Genomic DNA, 19,617 nt, shown 5'->3' with positions numbered 1-19,617 from the left:
CCGGCCCGTGACCCCACCCGCCAGTAGCCCCGCCCCTCCACTGACCCCGCCCCACCCGTGACCCCCTCCCGCCTATGACCCCACCCCCAGCCAGTGACCCCGCCTCACCAGTGGCCCCCCCACCCTGCCCGTGACCCGGCTCCTGCCAGTGACCTCCACCCACAGCCAGCGGCCCCACCCAGTGATCCCCACCCCCTGCCAGTGACCCACCCGCCGCCAGTGACCGGGCGGGCTCACGCCTGTCATCCCGGCACTCGGGGGCTGAGAGCCGAGGACCGCAGTTCGAAGCCAGCCGGGGCGGGGTGGGGGGGGGTCCGCGGGAAGGGGTGCGCTGCGTCCCGGCCCGGTCCTCCGCCGCGCATGCGCACTGGGTAGCAGCCACGCCCCGACGCGGCGGCGGCCGAGGGGCGGGGCGAGCCGAGGCCCGCGCCTGCGCGGTCGCCCGGCCCCGCCTCCTTGCGCCTCTGGCGCCGCGGCTCCTCAGGGCGCGGACGGCGCGAGCGACGTTGGCGGCGGCGGGCGGCGGGCTCGGTTCTCGTCTCGGCCGCTGACGGGGCCCGGCCATGGCGCCCGGCGGGACCCGCGGCCCGACGCCGCGCTGGGGGCTGCGCCTGGGCGGCGCCGCGCTCTTCCTGCTGCTGCTCCTGGAGGCCGCCGCGCAGGACGCGCCGGGAGCGGGTGAGGCGGGCGCGGCCGGGGAGGCCGGGGCGGCGGGGCCCGGGGAGGCCGGGGAGGCCGGGGGGCCGGGGCCCGAGGAGGCCGGGGAGGCCGGGGAGGCCGGGGGGCCGGGGCCGGGGAGGCCGGGGGCCCGGGGAGGCCAGGGCGGGGGCCCGGGGAGGCCGGGGGGCCGGGGAGGCCGTGGCGGCGGGGCCCGGGGAGGCCGGGGAGGCCGTGGCGGCGGGGCCCGGGGAGGCCGGGGAGGCCGTGGCGGCGGGGCCCGGGGAGGCCGGGGGCCCGGGGAGGCCGGGGGGCCGGGGAGGCCGTGGCGGCGGGGCCCGGGGAGGCCGGGGGCCCGGGGAGGCCGGGGAGGCCGGGGCGGGGGCCCGGGGAGGCCGGGGGGCCGGGGAGGCCGGGGCGGGGGCCCGGGGAGGCCGGGAGGCCGGGGAGGCCGGGGCGGGGGCCCGGGAGGCCGGGGAGGCCGGGGCCCGGGGAGGCCGGGAGGCCGGGGAGGCCGGGGCGGCGGGGGCCCGGGGAGGCCGGGGCGGCGGGGGCCCGGGGAGGCCGGGGCGGCGGGGGCCCGGGGAGGCCGGGGGGCCGGGAGCGGGTGAGGCGGGCGCGGCCGGGGAGGCCGGGGGAGCCGGGGGGGGGGCCGGGGAGGCCGGGGACTTGGAGAGGCTGGGGGGCCGGGGAGGCCGGGGACTTGGGGAGGCTGGGGGGCCGGGGAGGCCGGGGACTTGGGGAGGCCGGGGACTTGGGGAGGCCGGGGCGGGGGGCCCGGGGAGGCCGGAGACTTGGGGAGGCCGGGGACCGAGGAGGCCGGGGCGGGGGGCCCGGGGAGGCCGGGGCGGGGGGCCCGGGGAGGCCGGAGACTTGAGGAGGCCGAGGGACCGGGGAGGCCGGGGCGGGGGGCCCGGGGAGGCTGGGGAGGCCGGGGACTTGGGGAGGCCGGGGGGCCGGGGACTTGGGGAGGCCGGGGGACCGGGGAAGCCGGGGACTTGGGGAGGCTGGGTGGCCGGGGCGGGGGGCCCGGAGAGGCTGGGGAGGCCGGGGACTTGGGGAGGCCGGGGGGCCGGGGACTTGGGGAGGCCGGGGGACCGGGGAAGCCGGGGACTTGGGGAGGCTGGGTGGCCGGGGCGGCGGGGCTCGGGGAGGCTGGGGGGCCGGGGAGGCTGGGGGGCCGGGGCGGCGGGGCGGCGGGGCTCGGGGAGGCCGGGGCGGCGGGGCGGCGGGGCTCGGCCTCTCCCAGGGTGGGCCCCGCGGACACCCACAGCCTCCCTGGGACACCGACCCCGGGCTCCGGGAGGCCGGGCCCGCGCCGAGCCGGCGGGGCTCCGGAGGGTGACGCCCGGCCCCGGACCTCGGTGCCCGGCCCCCTCCGCGGCTCCGAGCTGGGCTCTGCGTGGGACCAGCTGGGCCTGCGTCCCCGTGCGTGTGCGTGTGCGTGCGTGTGTGCGCGCGCGTATGTGTATGTGTGTATGTCACTCCCGTGGTTCGTAGAGCCGCAGACACCCCATGACTTGCTTCACAACCTCCAGTTAAAGCCCGATTGGGCCTAGCTCAGGAGCCGGGCATCTTCCTCCACCCTCAGCTTCCCTCCACCTGGAGCCGGCCTGGCCCGTCTGTGATCAGTGTGGATGTTGCCAATTCCTGCTGTCTTGGGCTGTGTGAGGACCGGCCGACTGGTACTGCGCAGGGGTCCGGGGCACAAGCTGGGTTCTGGGCACAAGTGCAGCGTGAGTGCTTTTCATCCCACAGATTATCAGTGGCTGGAGGGTGTGTTTGCTTACACTGCTGGAGTGTGCGCCAAGGCCTGGGTGGCAGCTGTTCCTGGTTTCTGTTCTGGCTTCTGAAGGGCAGCTGGGATGTCCTCCAGACGCATTCCTTCTTTGTGTCCTCTCTGGGTGGCAACTGCGCTTGTTGGGGACACCTGGGGAGCAGGCATTAGGGTCACTCCTGTGTGGCTGCTTTCTGCCCAGGCACCCAGATGGGCACTGTTTAGAGCACTGCTGTTCTCCACACGCAGTTGAAGTTCTAAGTACTGATGAGTAATTTTAGTCTTTACAAGAAAGACTGCACAAACCATACTAATCCAAAACACACCCTTTCAATATTGCTTTGTGTGCATTGTTGGAGGTAGACATTGTGAACCCATGAACCATGTGAAATTTATGAAATTTCGACTCAACCTTGTCGGTAAGCTTCATCTGGGGAAAGGCAAGCCCCCACTGGAGCTTCCTCACCGGGAAGTGTGGTTTAGAGCCCGATCTGTACTTCTCCCGCCCCCTCTCCAAGAAACTGCTCTGTACACTTGTGATGTAGGGGCCTTGCCTCTTCTCGCTTCTTGTGGAAGTGGTGAGGTGACCGGATTCTCTGCCCTTACCTGAAGCGGACAGCAGAACTGCTCTCCAGACGCCTGTGCTGAGTACTCCCTTGTAGAGTACTCACAACCTTGGGACAGAAACCCCAGGCTCGCCCAGTAACATTTACACTTCTTTGCCTATGGCAGTGTGTCCTTTTTTTATTTAATCAATATTGACTCTACTGAAACTTGGAAAGCACTCCAAAGTGAGTCATGATTTATGGTATCCTGACAGGGGAACTTTTGTTTTCTTGTTCATTCAATTTCTAAAGGGAATGAGTCTGGAAGTTTTTAAAAATCAATAAATAGGTGGCCCATGCCTGTAGTCCTAGCAGTGTAAGTGGCTAAGATACAGAGACCACTCTGGGCAGAAAAGTTTGCTAGACTTCATTTTTAAAATAACCACCAAAGCTGGGTGCCAGTGTAATTCTAGCTGTTCAGGAGGCTGAGATCTAAGACTCTTGATTCAAAGCCTGCTTGGGGCAGGAGAGTCTGTGAAACTTTATATAGTGTTTTTTTTTTTTTTTTTTTTGGCAGTTGTGGGGCTTGAACTCTGGGCCTGGGCGTTGTCCCTCAGCTCTTCAACTCAAAGCTAGCACTCTACCACTTGAGCTACAGTGCCACTTCATCTGTGAAACTTTTATCACCAATAAACTACCCAGAAAAAGCTGGAAGTGGCACTGTGGCTCAGGTGGTAGAGTACTACTAGCCTTGAGCAAAAGAAGCTCAAGAACAGCACCCAGGGTGAGAGACTTGGGACCAATGAAAAATAAAATAACCAGCAAAAAGCAGGGCTGAAAGTGTGATTCAAGTAGTAGCAGGCCAGACAAGCAAGTTCTAAGGCCCTGAGTTCAAGCCTCAGTACCACCAAAAAACAAAGCAGTCTAAGCTGAAACCTCAAAATCATAAGACCTCTAAAGTCAGGCATTTACATTCAGTTCCACACTTAAGAAATACAAATGCTTTCCTTTATATCCCACAGCACATGATTTTCTCCATCTTATGATGAGCTCAGAGATCCAGTGTGGCTCTGAGAAAGGCACACTAGTTGTCTGGAGAGCAGGGGCCATAGGCCAGTGCATTCCCTTCTTGCTGCACAGGACGGAGCTTTCCGTGAGCACCACAGGGAACCAAACAAACCTTCCCAAGCCTGGAATTCTTTTAAAGCTGACTGTCCCAACATTTGTGTTTCCTGATACTGAAGACAGGCCTTGTTCTTGGCCTGTAGAAGAGGAGGAGGAGCAGGCTGGGCAGCCAGCCTGATTCTTTGTCCTGGCCTCTTGTTGACTCACACTGGCCAGTAATCAAGAGGCCCAAGGGTAGACAGAATTGAGGGTGTGTCTCTCGAGGTTTCTTTCTTTCAGTTCACACAGCAGTTATGAAAACAAAGATCCTGTGCCTCTTCCTCACCGAGGCCGCAGTCAGGACTGACCAGAAGGAGGAGGCTCCTTTCTTTTAGTAGAGAATGTTTGTCCAAAGGCTGAAAGTGGATGTGTTAAGCATAGCATGTGTCTCCCTCCCAAGGGGAAGAGCGGGATCTCAGCCTGGGCACTGGAGGAGCGGGCCCCAAGTCCCAGTGGCCTTTTGTTGCCTGGATGTTTGTACCACGCCTTCCATCTACTAGTTCTGTAAAATAGCTGGTGTCTTCATTTTTTTAATTGACAAACTATAATTGCTTGTTATACGAGCAAGTTGTTGAGGAGGCCTTGTACTCCAAATTCTTCAAAAGTCATTTCTCCAAGATGGAGGGCTTCCTTCTGCACAAGTGGAACATTATTACCAAAATCTGCACATTGAAGATTGATGAGGTCCTTGAATGCTTGGTTTAGCATACAGACTATACGCAGACCTCAGCCAGCTACCAAACCCCTGACATCCAGGACCACAAGGTACCTGAGTTGTCTCTAACCTCCAGTGCCTGGAACCAGCTCCTTTGTCTGTTGTCTTTTGAGGATCTCAATTTGGTATTGTCCTGTCTGGGTCAAGTTCTGAGTTTGTAGCAGCTTCTGAGAGCACCACAGTGCACAGGCTCAGGTGTTACTCAGCTATGCCAGGGGCGGGAAAGTGCAGGGAGCCACCTCAAGCTTTTCACCACCACAGTCCTCCATAGGTGTGCAACTCAGGAGACATATCCACTCTTGTTCTACACCATCCCTGCTAGTAACCAGCGCCCAGCGTTTTTGTTCTGACAATGAAACACAGAAAACTTAGGTGTGCCTTTGGATGAGTTAGTCCTGTGTGGCCCAGGCACCTGTCCAGATGCAGAATACACCCCCCCCCCCCCAGCCCACCGTCTGCATGCTGGGTGGATAAGTTCCCTTAGTGCACAGTGTGTGTAAGGGTTCTTTCTGCTCCCAGGCCTTAAAAGACCATCCATTTTGCTCTTGTCTCTAGTGTTGGGTCTTGTTTGGTGTTCCTCCTGGAGTTAGACATGTGGACATCTGCAATGTGGAGCTGTAAAAATGTAGTTGGTGTACACACACCTGCCCAGGTGTAGCTGGATGTGTATTCTAACTTCTCTTGGATAAAATACCCGGGGTGGAATTATGGAATTACAGAAAGGGCACCTGTTGTTTTGTCAGCAGCTGCAGCCATTTTGGGAAAGGTTTGAGCTAAAATCCCTGCCAGCCCCACCTGAGCCTGTCTGTCCCTTCAGTTATAGCCATTATGCGTCTCACTGCAGTTTTAATTTGCCTTACTTCAGCAACTTCAGTACATAGACAGCTAGATAGGACGTATGTTGTAACTTTTTAGAGAGGGAGGGTGAGGCCTTTTCTCAAAGTGTGTGTGTGTTTCGGGTGGGGGGATGCTGCTAGGTGCTGTTTGAGTGCACGTGGGGAGGCTTCCCTCACTGTTTCTTTTCTCCTGATGGGCTCTGTTCTGTGGCTGTTAAGCACCGTGTGCCCTTTCCTGAGCACTGAGCTGTGCGGAGGAGGTGAGTCTGTCCCGGGCTCCTCTTGGCTGCCACAGCACTTCCCTTGTGCTTGGGGAGTGCTCCCCTGTCCAGGACCCAGGAGGATTAGAGCGAAGTCAATGTGCATGCTGTGCTTCTGGCCATTATCACAATATTGCTGTGATCTTATCTCCCAGGAGAGTATGCTGTTAGGGCTAATGATGGGGAAGTCACCTGGCACACCTGTTTTCAGGGAGAGCTGTTAAATCTGGAATCTTCCTTTCTGGAGGAGAGCCATATTCTGGCTCTTCCCAAAGGCCTGTGGGCAGCAGTCACTTGACTGGACACTGAAGCAGGCTGGCTCCAGGAAAGTTGGTGACTTAAGTCAGAGGGTCACAGCATTGGCATTCTGTGCTCGTGCTGGCTCTGGCACCTCTTGGATCTAGTGCCCTTGGTGATGCTCTTGTTTCCCCCGCAGGTTGTTCTCAGAATACAAACAGATCTTGTGAAGAATGCCTGAAGAACGTCTCGGTGAGTGGTGTGGTGGGGAGCAGGCCCAAGGCAGACCTGTTTCCTCAGCTCTGGGAGGCTCGACAGTTGCTAAAGATGACTCCAGCCTTTGGAAACAGGCTGCCCCTGACCGTGGTCACTGACCCTGCCTTCACTCCTACTTCAGGCGGGACCCTCCCTGGAGCTAGCTGAGAAACATATGGTATGCTGGTATTAGTAGACAAGGCCTAGACTGCAGTTGGTACACCGCCACTTGCCTATGACCAGGCTTTCTGTGTAAACTTGAGAGGTCTGTTGGGCTGTAACACCGTGTGGCAGAAGGTGTAATATGTGATGGCACTCAGAGGACCTGCCTGTCTCTGCAGTGCAGTGCTGTGGGGCCGGTGCCTGGTCCCTGGCCATGGTTGTGCTGTGGTACCTGTGCTCCTCACACAGCAGGAGGGGAACAGGATTCTGGCGAGAGGCAGCCATCTGGTCCACTGGAAAGACTTGGCTACTAGGTTTGAGTTTTTCTCCATGACAGGGTCACTGACCATGACATTGGGCATTCCTGAAGGGCAGCGAGGCCAAGACAAACCATTTGGTGGCCAGGGTCTCTCCTCCTTTGGAGGTGCAGAGGGCCTCACGTCATCTGCTTGGTCATTCTTTCAGTGTCTGTGGTGCAATACTAACAAGGCCTGTTTGGAGTACCCTGTGAGGAAAATCCTGCCGCCTAGTTCCCTTTGTGAGCTGAGTTCTGCACGATGGGGCGTTTGCTGGGGTAAGTTGTTTTCATTTAGGTGTTGCAGAGTGAGTGCTTTTTTGAAAGTTGTAGTTGGATGGTGACTAGTTAGCCTAACATGATATAATCCCTGATATTAAGCAAGAGGTCGGAAAATGGTGGCAGGCTAGAGCCCAGGCAACTATCTAGGCTCCCCAGGTTCGTCCTGAGAGGGGCTGGAGAAAGGACATGCTGGAAGCTTTTGACTATCTGCCTTCAAGGCCACCCTGGAAGCCCACGTGTGGATTCCTGCCACCAGCCAAGGGCCCCTTTGGTGTGCACACTGCTTTCATGGCTGCAGTTGCTCTCACAGACACCGCCTCATGAGGAAACTAACACTTCAGGGATTTGGATAGTCCCTACCTTGCCTTTTAAATTAGCTGGAGTGTGTCTTGCTCCCTGGAGCTCACTTTTCTGCAGACCCCTCTGTGGCTTACTCCTTCCTTCCCTAGCTATTTCCTTTCTAGTCATTTCTATCTCAAAAGCCCAGTAGCTTCTCTCTGAAAGGATACCTGCTGTTAAGGCCAGAAGTGTGGGGTGGTGATTGTGGGGGTTCTGCCTGGTTCTGCCTATCCTTTCCTTTGCCTTTCCTTCTTCATTTGCAAAGATGGCTCTGGGGCCGGGAAACTGGCCGTGAAGCACTAACTGCTTTTGATTTTGCAATTTTATGCTTTTTAGACTAAGTCATAGGAAGACAGAACATATGATTAAAACCTTAAAGGCATCTGAGCAGATGTAACACCTCCTTCTGATTTTAAAATGTTGGGGGCTGGGAAGGTGGGCTCAGTGGTAGAGTGCTTGCCTTGCATGCCTGAGGCCCTGGGTTCAATTCCTCAGCACCACATAAGAAAAAAGCCGGAAGTGGCGCTGTGGCTCAAGTGGTAGAGCGCTAGCCTTGAGTGCTAGCCTTGAGCTGAAGAGCTGAGGGACAGCGCCCAGGCCCAGAGTTCAGGCCCCACGACCGGACCCCAAAAAAAAAAAAAAGAAAAATGTTTGATGAGCTAAAAAGAAGTCCGCTAGTCAATGTCAGTAGCTCATGTAAGGTATATTAAGTAGGTAGGTTTCATTAGGTAGCCACTGAAGAAAACACCATGTGCTGTTCAGGCAGGAGAAGAAGTTTATTTACCGGACTGCTGCCCCCGCTGTGCGTGGTGGAGAGGCATGGCTGAAAAAGAAGGGGAGACTCACCCCTTGGCCAGGACTTATCTAGGCCAGGGACAGGAAGAGGTGTGGTCAGGTGGGGAAAGGTGTGGCCACACTGGATCCGGACTTGACCTCAGGGTCTGGGACCCTCCTACAGTCAGGTGGGAGGCTTGTGACCTAGCAGGAGAAGGTGACTGCTTCCAGGTCTGCCAGTTAGCTAGGTAACAGATACTGGGCAGAAACTTAGCCAAGAAGCTACTCAGGAAGCTGTGATCTAGAGGATAGTAGTTCAAAGCCAGCCTAGGCTAGAAATGTCACTAGACTCCATCTCCAAAGTAACTAGCAAAAAGTAGGGCTGAAGACATGGTTCAGGTATTAGAGCACTGGCCTAGCAAGCATACATAGTCCTGAGTTCAAACCCCAATACTATTAAAACAACAACACCAAAAACTGCTAAATGAGTAGCTCACAAGAAGAGTATGTCAGAGTCTACCAGGGTGGGGACAGGCCTCCCCATCGTCTGGCTCAGACCTGTAGTCCTAGCTACTCAAGAGGCTAAGATCTCCAGATTGTGGTTCAAAGCCAGCCATAAAACTCTTTTTTTTTTTGGGGGGGGGGTCCAGTCATGGGGCCTGAACTCTGGGCCTGGGCGCTGTCCCTCAGCTCTTCAGCTCAAGGCTAGCGCTCTACCACTTGAGCCACAATGCTACTTCCGGCTTTTTTCTTTTTGCTTATGTGGTGCTGAGGAATCGAATCCAGGGCCTCATGCATGCAAGGCAAGTGCTCTACCACTGAGCCACCTTCCCAGCCCCATCCATAAAACTCTTATATTCTGTTAACCAGCCAGAACTAGAAGTGGAGCTGTGGCTCAATAGTAGAGCTCTAGCCTTGAGCAAGAAAAAGCTAAGTTCAAGCCCTAGTACTGAAAAAGCTGAGTATAAGCCCTAATATTGCCTCCTCCCTCCAAAAAAAGAAAAATTCCAGTTGTGTGGCATTGGTTCTTGAATGAATTTAGTTTTAACTAGATAATTGGAACACATGCAAAATTAGTATAGGGAGTTCCTCAGCTCTGGTTTGAACTAGCTGGTGTAACATAAAGGGCTTTAGAAAAAGTAAAAAGAACCATCAAACTCATTATAGTTTGTATCTGTCTGTGTAGCTCGGCTCTTCCAGGAAATCGTACCACCGAGTAGCACTAACTGGTGGCCATTTTCAGGCCCAGAGTATCCATAACTCTGAGATACAAAGGTGGCTGCTTCTTTATGGTCCTTTCTCATGGTCTGTGTGGCCTCGTGCTTCTCTGTGGTCCTTTCTCGTGGTCTCTGTGGTCTCGTGCTTCTCTGTGGTCTTTTCTCGTGGTCTGGGTGGTCTCCTGCTTCTCTGTGGTCCTTTCTCGTGGTCTGGGTGGCCTCATGTTCTTTGTGTCTAAATGAACTTTCTTTCCCTGGACAATAGGTATAATTTTGTTGACTGGCCAGGGCACGCACTTAACCTCCATTTGCATGAGAGCCACTAAATGCAGATTCATTTGTATGAGAGCTACTAAAGTCAGATGCAGAGTATCTTAGTCTCAGTAGACAGTTTGGTCTTTTTCTTCTTTTTGGTTTTTGTTAACTTTCCTCAGATGTTTCCTCACAAAGTATCTTTTTCTTTTTCTTTTTCTTTTTTTTGGTCAGTCATGAGGCCTGAACTCGGCCTGGGCGCCGTCCCTCAGCTCTTCAGCTCAAGGCCAATGCTCTACCACTTGAGCCACAGCGCCACTTCTGGTTTTCTAGTGGTTTATTTGAGATAAGAGTCTCACTTTAAACTTTTCCTGCCCAGTCTGGCTTTGAACCACGATCCTCAGATATAAGCCTCCTGAGTAGGATTACAGGTGTGAGACACCAGCGCCTGGTGGTCTCACAAAGTTGTTTTTTTTTTCAGTCTCAAGTAGCTGCTGGCCTTGAGCAAAAGAAAAAAAGGCTCAGAACCAGTACCTAAGCCCTAGGACTGGCACACAAAAAGTCACCCTGTCCCTTCAATTCACTGATAATACTCTAGAAGTGTTTTAAGGCAAACGGTGGCTGAAGGAGGTGAGGGCACCATGGACCCACAGCAGGTGGAGGCGGGACTGCCTTGGGCCCTGTGTTCCAAGATTGTTGGTGGGGTGAGAGTAGTGCTCTTGGAGGTGGGTGTGAGCTTGGCATGGTGCTCATGGGGGTAGATGGGATCTGGCATGGTACTGACTGCACACATTGGGCTTTCAGTGAATTTTGAGGCGCTGATTATCGTCATGTCGGTGCTGGGAGGCTCCATCCTCCTCAGCATTGTTGTCTGTTGCTGCTGCTGCTGCCGCAAGAAGAAGGGCAGGAAGCCAGACAAGAGCGACGAGCGGGCCATGAGAGAGCAAGAGGAGAGGAGAGTCCGACAGGAAGAGAGGTGAGCTCTCAGTGGTTTCTGTCCCCATCTGGAGAGACGGGAGATGATGCTAGGCTCATGAGCTTTCTAAAAGTGTCGGCCAGACTCCGTGTCCGCAGGATTTTCTAGGCTGTGGTTGGAGAGGACAAGTGTCAGGAACTTTGCAAACTCGGTCTGTTTCCTGTCGTGGCTACAGGAGGATGACAGCTGACAGTGCCGCGGGCCTAGAGGTCTGTTTGCTATGTTGGGCTGCCCTTACTGCTGCCTGGGTGGCCCAGGCCTTTGATAACCAAGGAGCACTGAGGTCGGAAGGATGCTCCGGGCTCAGTCTCCCTGGTGCTTTACAGAGTTGGGCTGTGCTGCTGGTTCTGAGGATACCATACTTCTCTCCTGAGTGCTGGGCCTGGGAGGAGTCCTCCCCTTGCAGGCTGGCACCTGAAGTCAGGTGCTACTAAGTAGATGTCAGTACATTTTCCTTCTGTGAAAAGAACTTTTAAAGATGATATTAGGCATTTGACGTTTTTTGTAGCGTAGGCTGGCCATGGTTTCCTCATCCTTCTGCTTCAGCCTCCTGAGTGCCGGAGTTGCAGATATGTACCATCAAGCCTGAACTAGTTTATTGGAAAGAATAGAATTATTGAGCCAGATGCTGGTGGCTCAAGCCTATAATCCTAGCCACTCACCAGGCTAAGATCCGAGGATTGTGGTTCCAGGCCATCCCCAGTAGTACAGTTGGTGACACTCTTATCTCCAATAAACTACTAAAAAAATGGAAAAGGAGCTATGGCTCAAGTGGTACTGTGCTAGCCTTGCGCAAAAGCAGCTCAGGGACAGTGTCCAGACTCTGAGTTCAAGCCCCACGACTGACACATACCTGTGCACACATACACAAGAATAGAATTAGCCTCGGGAGACTCTCTTGGTTGACACTTTGCTGGTTCTGGTGATCTCATGGTCAGGCACACCCCCACTTTATTTTGGGAAGCTGGAGGAAAGCCACCAAAGGAAGAAACCGTAAGGACCCCTTCGAGGTGACCTTGCATGCTCTAGTTTGATGCTACTTGAATACTGCTTTTTATTTTTTAGGAGAGCAGAGATGAAGTCAAGACATGATGAAATCAGAAAAAAATATGGTAAGAACCAGCGGTTTCTCTTAGATTGGCTGGGAGGTGCCAGCAATGGGACTTTGATCTGTGACTGTTTCTTGGGGCCAGCACCTGGTCATCACTCAGGGCCCTGAGCCTCTCCCACAAGGCCAGCAGCTGGTTCTGACCATCACATTCCCGGGCAATGGGTGAAGTATGCCCATGCATCACCTCAGAACATTTGTTATTTAATCATTAATATTCCAGTTCGACCATAGGGTGACCACAGACATGACTAAACCAAATATTTCTCCTCTGCCTCACTTTTATGGGCTCAGATTAGGGGATTGGCTCTCTTAGGGGAGTTATGGGAAAATAAAAGAGCACATTCCAAGGAGTAGATGAAGAGAACTCAAGAATCACTGAGGTAAGCAGTTTTTGGTAACACATTACATACCAGGAATGACTGAGATAAATATATATGAAGATTTCTCCTGTTTCTTGACTGGATTACTGAAGAAGGCCAGATACTCATAGTCCTGCGTCTTTACGTACACTGGAGAAACAACCACACAGCCAGTTTTCCCTGGTGTTGTTCACACTCGAATCACAGTCAGAGCTGTAGCCAAACAGTCCCCAGGGCTCTCGGGCTCCCACAGCAAGCCTCACAAGGCTTTGTCTCAGCAGACGTGATCACTCAGGGGAAGGATGGAGATTTCTAGGAGGACTGTCCATTCCTGTCAGCCTGCTTGCCTTAAAGTAGGCTACACTGCATAGGTTCTTATCTCTGCAGCCCTTCACCCTCATGTGTTTCTGTCTCCTACGTACTTCATGTTGGCTGGTTTTGTTTGTAGCGATTTCTTCAGGGGGTGAACCTGAAGGAATGGAATGTGACCATATGTGCATGGGTACACCTTTTGTTCTGTTGAAATGAACTAGATGTAAAATGACTGATGCCCCCTAAGGCTCATGACAGTAACTAAACATTAAGCTAAACAGCTGCTCCTGCTTAGGTTCTGCGCTTACTTTAAAGCCCATGAAGTTTGCTAGCTTTCTGCAGTGGACTTTGGGGTTGCCTAACCTCTCACCTGCCTTCTCTGAGGCAGCAGTCCTGAGGGTGGTCTGTAGTTGTGAGCTACTGTACTGGCCTTAACACTAGTTTCTAGACGTGGAGTATGATTAGGGAAGTTTGAAAATTCTCCCTACAGATGCGTGTCTGAGACTTAGGTTTGTGTGAGATGCTGTTTTAGTGTGTATGTCAGTATCTCGTTTACCAGGGACATTATGATGTCACTGTGTGTGTGAGGTTTTCCTGCTGAGAAAAGAATACCTCAGATAAACTGTTGACAGGAGGAAAGGTAGCTTTTGGCCCACACTGGCCATGGCCTCTGGCTAGGCAGGCTGTCACCTCGCCACCAGGAAGCCCTCCAGCCTGCTTCTTCCAGCCAGGCCCCATCTCTAGTTTCCACCCCCACCCAGTTAGGCATCTGTGTGAGCCATTAGTGGATTAATCCGCTGATGACAGATCCAGTCACCAAAAGTCTACCTCTGACCATTGCAGTAGGGACCAAATCTTCCACACAAGAGTTGGGGAGGACACTTGCTCTCCGGACCGTGGCTCTGATTGTCTTGGTCATCTGTGAGGAGTTGCAGCAGCAGCAAAATGGGGCTAGTAGGCTCCAGCTGAGATAGAAAATGCTCACAGGGTGGGCCTGTTGAGGCCTCTGCCTTGTGGACCGGTGGTCTATCGGGTCTGGCCCCTCAATATCATACTACACTGAGTACTGAGGCTGGGCTGCCCGGCTGGGCTGGACTCCAGCCCTCGCAGTACCTAAAAGCCAGTGCCTGTCCCTTGCTGGACCTTGGCTGCTGGTGTCTCCAAGACTGTTAGACACCTTGCTCAGGGGTCCGATGGGCTTCTCAAAGGTCATGGTGTCCTACTTGAGCCTGCTTCTTTCTGACTGGCCCATTAGCTCCACTTCTCCCCAGCGCCGGTGCCTTGCCAGTGCCATTGCCCTGCCCCTGCCCCGCCCCTCCCCCAGGTTCCCAGGGTTCTGGGTGTGTGTAGATGCTTGGCTTCCAGTGCTGTTACCCTGCCTTGTGGTGGGGGCACAGCTCCTACCCAGCCCTATGTGGGAAGCAGCCTGCTTTCCATGAAGTTCAAGCCTTTTGACATGGACAATCATTAATGTGAATCCTTGACAAGATGAATGGATATACTTCACCCAGCGCCCAGCACCCTGTGGAAGTCCCTCAGGTTTAGTGCTGACCTCCAGCATGGGCAGGGATGTAGAGCCAAGTCTTCTGTCTCCCTTGACCCTCCTGTGTGGCTAAGCCGGTCCTGTAATTATACTGATGAGGTCAGCTCTGTGTGCGTGCTGTGTGTTCATGTGCGTGCGTGCGCGCGCATGCACCCAGGGGAGCAGCATGTTGGTTGGAGAAGATTGATTCCAGTGTGAAGAAGGACTCTGAGGCATGGGTAAGCACACCAGTGGGTTAAATTGGCATTGCATCAGGCACATGGCAACATTTGAGTTAATTTGGTAGTCTTCATTCTGCAGTTCAACAGCAAATCTAAAGATGTATAGTTAAGATGGTTTTGCTTAGTTTGCTGTGTACTTTATAGCCAGCCATTGTTGGGGGAATAAAAACACTTGGCTTAACTTTAATTTCTATTTATCAGCAACTATGTGTTTGTTTCTTAACCCATTTCGGAGAAATGAAATTTTATTTCAGACTTTCATTTGCTTTCCTTTTGCTCTTTTGAGACAGTCTTGCTATGTTCCTCTAGGCCGGCCTTAAACTCATGATCCTTCTGCTTCAGCCTCCCAAGTGTTGGGATTATAGACCTGCAACACTACTTCTGGCTGAGTTCAGTTTTAAAGCCAACTGTGTTTGACTTCAATAAAGGTCAAGCTTAGATAATATCCAAAGCTGTTTAGAACTCGTTTTTCTCACAAGCTCAGTAAATCTTACTATAAAATTAGCCATCTTACATTTGGTGAATGTTGTTTCCACTTGAGGAAGTAACTTTGTCGTTTTTGTTTTTCAGGTCTCTTTAAAGAACAAAACCCATACGCGAAGTTTTAAAACAGCTGCGGTGTACTACCTTTGGGCCAGGCAGTCCTGAAGCTTCCTGGGAGAGCTGCCTCTCAGCACAGCCCGCAGGCAGACACCTGCGTGGGTGGGCCTCCCAGTGTCCAGCTGGGACATGGGGAGCAGCCTTGAAGGACAGTCCTGCCCCTGTCTGCACGCTGTGGCCTTCCCTTTTCCCTTACTGCTGTTTCTGTAGCTAAGAGCTTCAGACGTGAAACTACCTGGGTTTCTCTGGAGGAAGTGTATTTGTTTGCAACTCAGTACCAGCCACGTTGGACCCACCCTCCCTGGCTCCCAGCTGCAGGAGCCTGCCCTGCTCTGCCCCAGGGGCACATGAGGGTCACCTGTCTGTCTTTTCATCCTGGGGAAGACTGATGGGTGTCTACCCATTTCTTCTAATTCTGGTGGCATCTGGGGCACAGTACTTGCTAGCCCATTTTTATTGAATAGTTTTGGAGATAATCAAAATCACCTTAAGTCTCTTAAAAAGCATTTTAGATTCCCTCAAACAAAATATCACCAAAAAACTTAGATGTGAAATTTCAGGCCCTACAAGGTGGTATTTTTATATCTATCTTTAATAGACGATGAGTCACTTTCCCATGGAAACCCAGTTCTAAATGTGGTTTGACGTCCTCTCTCAGGAGCGCCACCTGTCTGCCTCCTGTCCAGCTGCATTCCAGACGGGTGGTCCTGTGTCCTCCACAGGCCCTGGAACCCAACTCAGTTTTCTCCTCTTGTCGGGCTGTGGAGGGGCTCATCATAGGGGAGGCTGGGGGGGCCATGTCCATCTAAGGAGGGTGAAGGCCATGTGGCCATGTGAATTGGAGGCAGGTGCGTGGGGTCCAGCCGGAGCAGAATCCCCACGCTGCCCAGCTCCGTCACGCTTGACGTTGGCCTCTGGAAGTGCCTCCGTGGGACTTCAGCCCTCTACAGTGCACATTGCTTTAGATCAAGAGATGTGACTTTAGCAACCACCATATGCTTGCTGACAGGAAAGAGAGCAAGAGACACCCTCAAGTTACTGGACACTGAAGAAAATCAAAAATAGTCTCGCCAGATTGCTTTGAATTAAAATCTTTGGGGAGGAGGCTGGCACGCTGGTGGGTGTGCTAATAAGCTTCCAGATTTGTCCTGTGCGTCCGCCACGGTGCCTCCAGCACTTGTGATCTGTCACCACCCACGTGGCTGGCGGCTGCCATGCCGCTTCGCCCCTCTCTACCAGAGACTTCACAAACCTTTCATATGTTATTTTTCTGACTTCTTGGGCTTTCGATAACAATTTAAAGTATTATAAACATTCCGGAATATTTTATATTTTCAGATTTTGACTTTCTACTATTTGTTGATAAAAGAAACTGAGATAGACCTTAGTGAACTTCGTATTGGCACAGTAGTTCATGTAAAGTCATGCTGTGCGTCGCTTCTGTTGCTGCGTGGAAGGTAGAGGTGCGTTTGAGCCTCACTTTGTGGAAACATGGCAGTCAGTCAGCCACAGGCCCGTGCCTTCCTCCACACCACACCAAGCAGTCACAACGCCGGAAGGTGCCTTGCTTTCTAACCTCTTTCCAATAAAATGGTTTCATACTGCTCTGATCGCCTGTGTGCGCCATCTCTGTGGTGTGAGTCTGGGTAGGGCGGCAGGCCTCCACTCCAGGTAAGGGTGACTGCTGGATCCCCTCTGTGACCCCCAGGGTGCTGACCCTCATTGCTCAGTCCACCAACCAGACTGGCAGTGTCCTGCAGCCAGTTCCACGGCCTGTGTCCTGCCCCCAGTGTCCCTACCGGTGCTGGTACCTGGAGAGAGCCATGGCCATCACCACCAGCAGGCCACCCCAGTGTGGTGCGCGGCTACCGACAGCCGCGCCTTTGCTCCTCACCCGATGAGCTCTGAGATAAATCCTCCGTGCCTCCCGGGGAACCACCCCTCCAAGGCTTGCAGATCCACTCATCCTGGGGGAAAATGGCACGGCAAGTCTGCTTATTCAGTTAGTGACAACGCCTGTGCACACCAAACATTCTAGCTGGGGACAGGAAAATGGGACCCACCGCATGACCTCGAGTCCCTCTTCCATGTGAAGGGAATCCCACAGTGTCCTCGCGTCCCTCTTCCACGTGAAGGGAATCCCACTGTGACCTCGCGTCCCTCTTCCACGTGAAGGGAATCCCACCGCGTGACCTTGCGTCCCTCTTCCACGTGAAGGGAATCCCACCGTGACCTTGCGTCCCTCTTCCACGTGAAGGGAATCCCACCGTGACCTCGCGTCCCTCTTCCACGTGAAGGGAATCCCACTGTGTTCTCGGGTCCCTCTTGCATGCATTTAGTGTTGGCTGTGCACTTGCTAGACTCCTACCACTTGAGTTGCTCTTGGAGCCCTGCTCTCTACTAGTTATTTTGGAGGCATCTCCTGGGTTTTTCTGCCCAGGGTGTCTACAGTCCTCTGGGTTTTAACCTCCTGAATGAGTAGGTGAGAACCTGTAGCATCCAGCTTCACATTATGTAGGTTTTAAAAACTACTTTCTTGTTCCTATTTTTCTAGGAAGTCATCCAATTTTTTAATCTAGACTTTAAGTGCATTGGTATGAATATTAGCAAAAAGAATGCAATCTCGTTCGTTCGTTCTTTGGATGACAGGTCACCACTCCCAGGCGGCCTGTAAGGTAGGCGGCCAATTTAGAACTGCTACCTCAGGAGCAATTTGTTTCACACCAAAAGTGAAGATGCAGGGTCACCCTGACCACTTCCTCGTGGATTTAAGGCACATTTCTAATCTTACTCCTGCTGCTTTTCGCCTATTTGGGGGTTATGGGCCTCGTAGATGTAGGGAAAGGCCTGGCCACTGAGCCATCCCCCTGCTCTTTTGTATTTTGTCAGATGTCTGTTCTTCGATTTTGTTTCCTCTCAGTCTGGAACTGGAGCCAGACCTTTCTCATTACCTTCCTGTCACAGGTCTGTTTGTGGTGCTGGCCTGGCGGGCAGGCAGCGCTTCTGCCAGGAGGATGGGATGGAAGTGGGTGCCTGGCTCTGAAAGCCAGGCCTCGGGCCTCCCACTTTCTGTTCCCTCCAGATGTGTTCTCGGGTGGAGGAGCCCAGGCTATCCTGCTGTTTGGCTGACCACATGCCACACACCAGACGTGGCTGGGACTGCGGAGCAGCTGGCAGAGTGCGGCCACCTGAGGGAGCCCAGCCCACGCTGCCAAGGGCACCTGGTACGTCCAGGCCAAACTGCTCACCCGGATAACTTGCCTTCCAGTTAAGGTGCCAAATTTTGGATAGTTCATGATTCAGCAATAGATGCTTGTTACTAGTAGAAAACTCAGCTAGTCTATGCATTGGGCTCTTTGCAAAATACAAGACCAATATTTTTATAAACTAGCCAAAAATGGTAAATGAAAAATCTGAAAGGAAAATTTACAATAGGAACCAGATGCTGCTGGTTGACGTGAGTAAAGCCTATCTATCAGGAGGCTGAGGTCTGAGGACTGAGGTTCAAAGCCAGCCAGAGCAGGAAAGGGTGAGACTGTCTAAACTGCAAAAGCAGCCAGACAAGGCTGTGGCTCAAGTGGTAGAACACCAGCCTTGAGTGACCGAGCCAAGGGAGAGGGGAGTCCTGAGTACACACAACACACACAACTTACTGTAGCATTGAGAACAAAACAATGCATTTAATAAAGTCACTGAAAACAGGCGTCACTGAGAAGTTAAAGCTCACACAACCCGATTCATGGATCAAATGGCTCAAGTTCCCTTTTTTAAATATAGTAAGACATTTTGATAAACTGCACATTATAAGCTGGGTGCCTGTGGCTTACACCTGTAATCCTAGCTACTCAGGAGGCAGAGATCTGTCTGAAGACTGAGGTTCAAAGCCAGCCTGGTCACAAAAGTCCATGAGACTCTTATCTGCAATTAACCACTGAAGTTAGAGGTAAAGCTGTGGCTCAACTGGTAGTACATGAGTTGAGTGAAAAGCTCAGGGACAGCAGCTAGGCCCTGAATTCAAGCCCTAGGGGATACACACACACACACACAAGCTAAGCAAGAATTCAAAGCTCTTGTGTAAAAGCCTCAGTACTGGCACACGCACACTCACAAATAGGTATCTGTAACATGAAATTGACTATCTTAACTTTGTTTTTTCAGGAACATTGAGAAAATCCCGGGGCCTCCCGTTTGCCTGGCAAATACTCCACTACTTGGGCCCACACCCTCAGCAGCATCTTAAAAGCCATTTGTGGGTGAATAGTTCAGGGGCACTAAGTACTTGCATGTTTTGTGCAAGTCACCACCACTGGTTTCCAGAACTTGCTGATCTTGCAAACAAAACCTCTGAAGCCATCAAGCAACTCAGCTGCTGGCCGTGTCTGTCTGTCTCCACAGACACATGGCGTCCTAGGTAAGCATTCATCTTGCCTTCTTTATAGCACTTGCTTCCCCTTTACGTGCAACATTTTTTTCCAGTCTTTCAACCTACTCTGCCTCTAGATTTAGAATGATCTTCTGGAGAGCATGTCCTTGCAGCATGTCTGTTTGAAATCTTTTCTCCTACTCTGTTTTTGTAAGTGTATTTGTTTTATTAAGTGGTTATACAGAGGGTTTCAATTCCATGCATCAGAGTTTGAGTACAATGCTTCTTGATGTCCCCCCTCCCTCATCTCTCCCATTCTGCCCCCCTTGAGCTACACAGTTCAGTTTTTACATAGTGTACATTGA

At 53.1% G+C, this 19,617-nt stretch overlaps 1 protein-coding gene across 1 annotated transcript; it reads left to right on the top strand.

Annotated features, from left to right (window-relative positions):
* Window positions 1–469: 469 nt before the first annotated feature.
* On the top strand, window positions 470–16,499 carry Pttg1ip (PTTG1 interacting protein). Its single transcript, XM_070030852.1, has 6 exons — window positions 470–678; window positions 6,391–6,443; window positions 7,074–7,182; window positions 10,572–10,743; window positions 11,809–11,855; window positions 14,860–16,499. Exons 1-6 carry the CDS (start codon window positions 564–566, stop codon window positions 14,895–14,897), a joined length of 534 nt encoding a protein of 177 aa, XP_069886953.1. The 5' UTR covers window positions 470–563; the 3' UTR covers window positions 14,898–16,499.
* Window positions 16,500–19,617: the final 3,118 nt, after the last annotated feature.

The sequence above is a fragment of the Dipodomys merriami genome, unplaced genomic scaffold, assembly GCF_024711535.1.
Source record: "Dipodomys merriami isolate MVZ:Mamm:240054 unplaced genomic scaffold, mDipMer1.0.p SCAF_2, whole genome shotgun sequence".
In the NCBI taxonomy this organism is placed as follows: Eukaryota; Metazoa; Chordata; class Mammalia; order Rodentia; family Heteromyidae; genus Dipodomys; species Dipodomys merriami.
The sequence above is the reverse complement of the archived record's forward strand: the minus strand, read 5'-3'. Positions and strand labels throughout refer to the sequence as shown.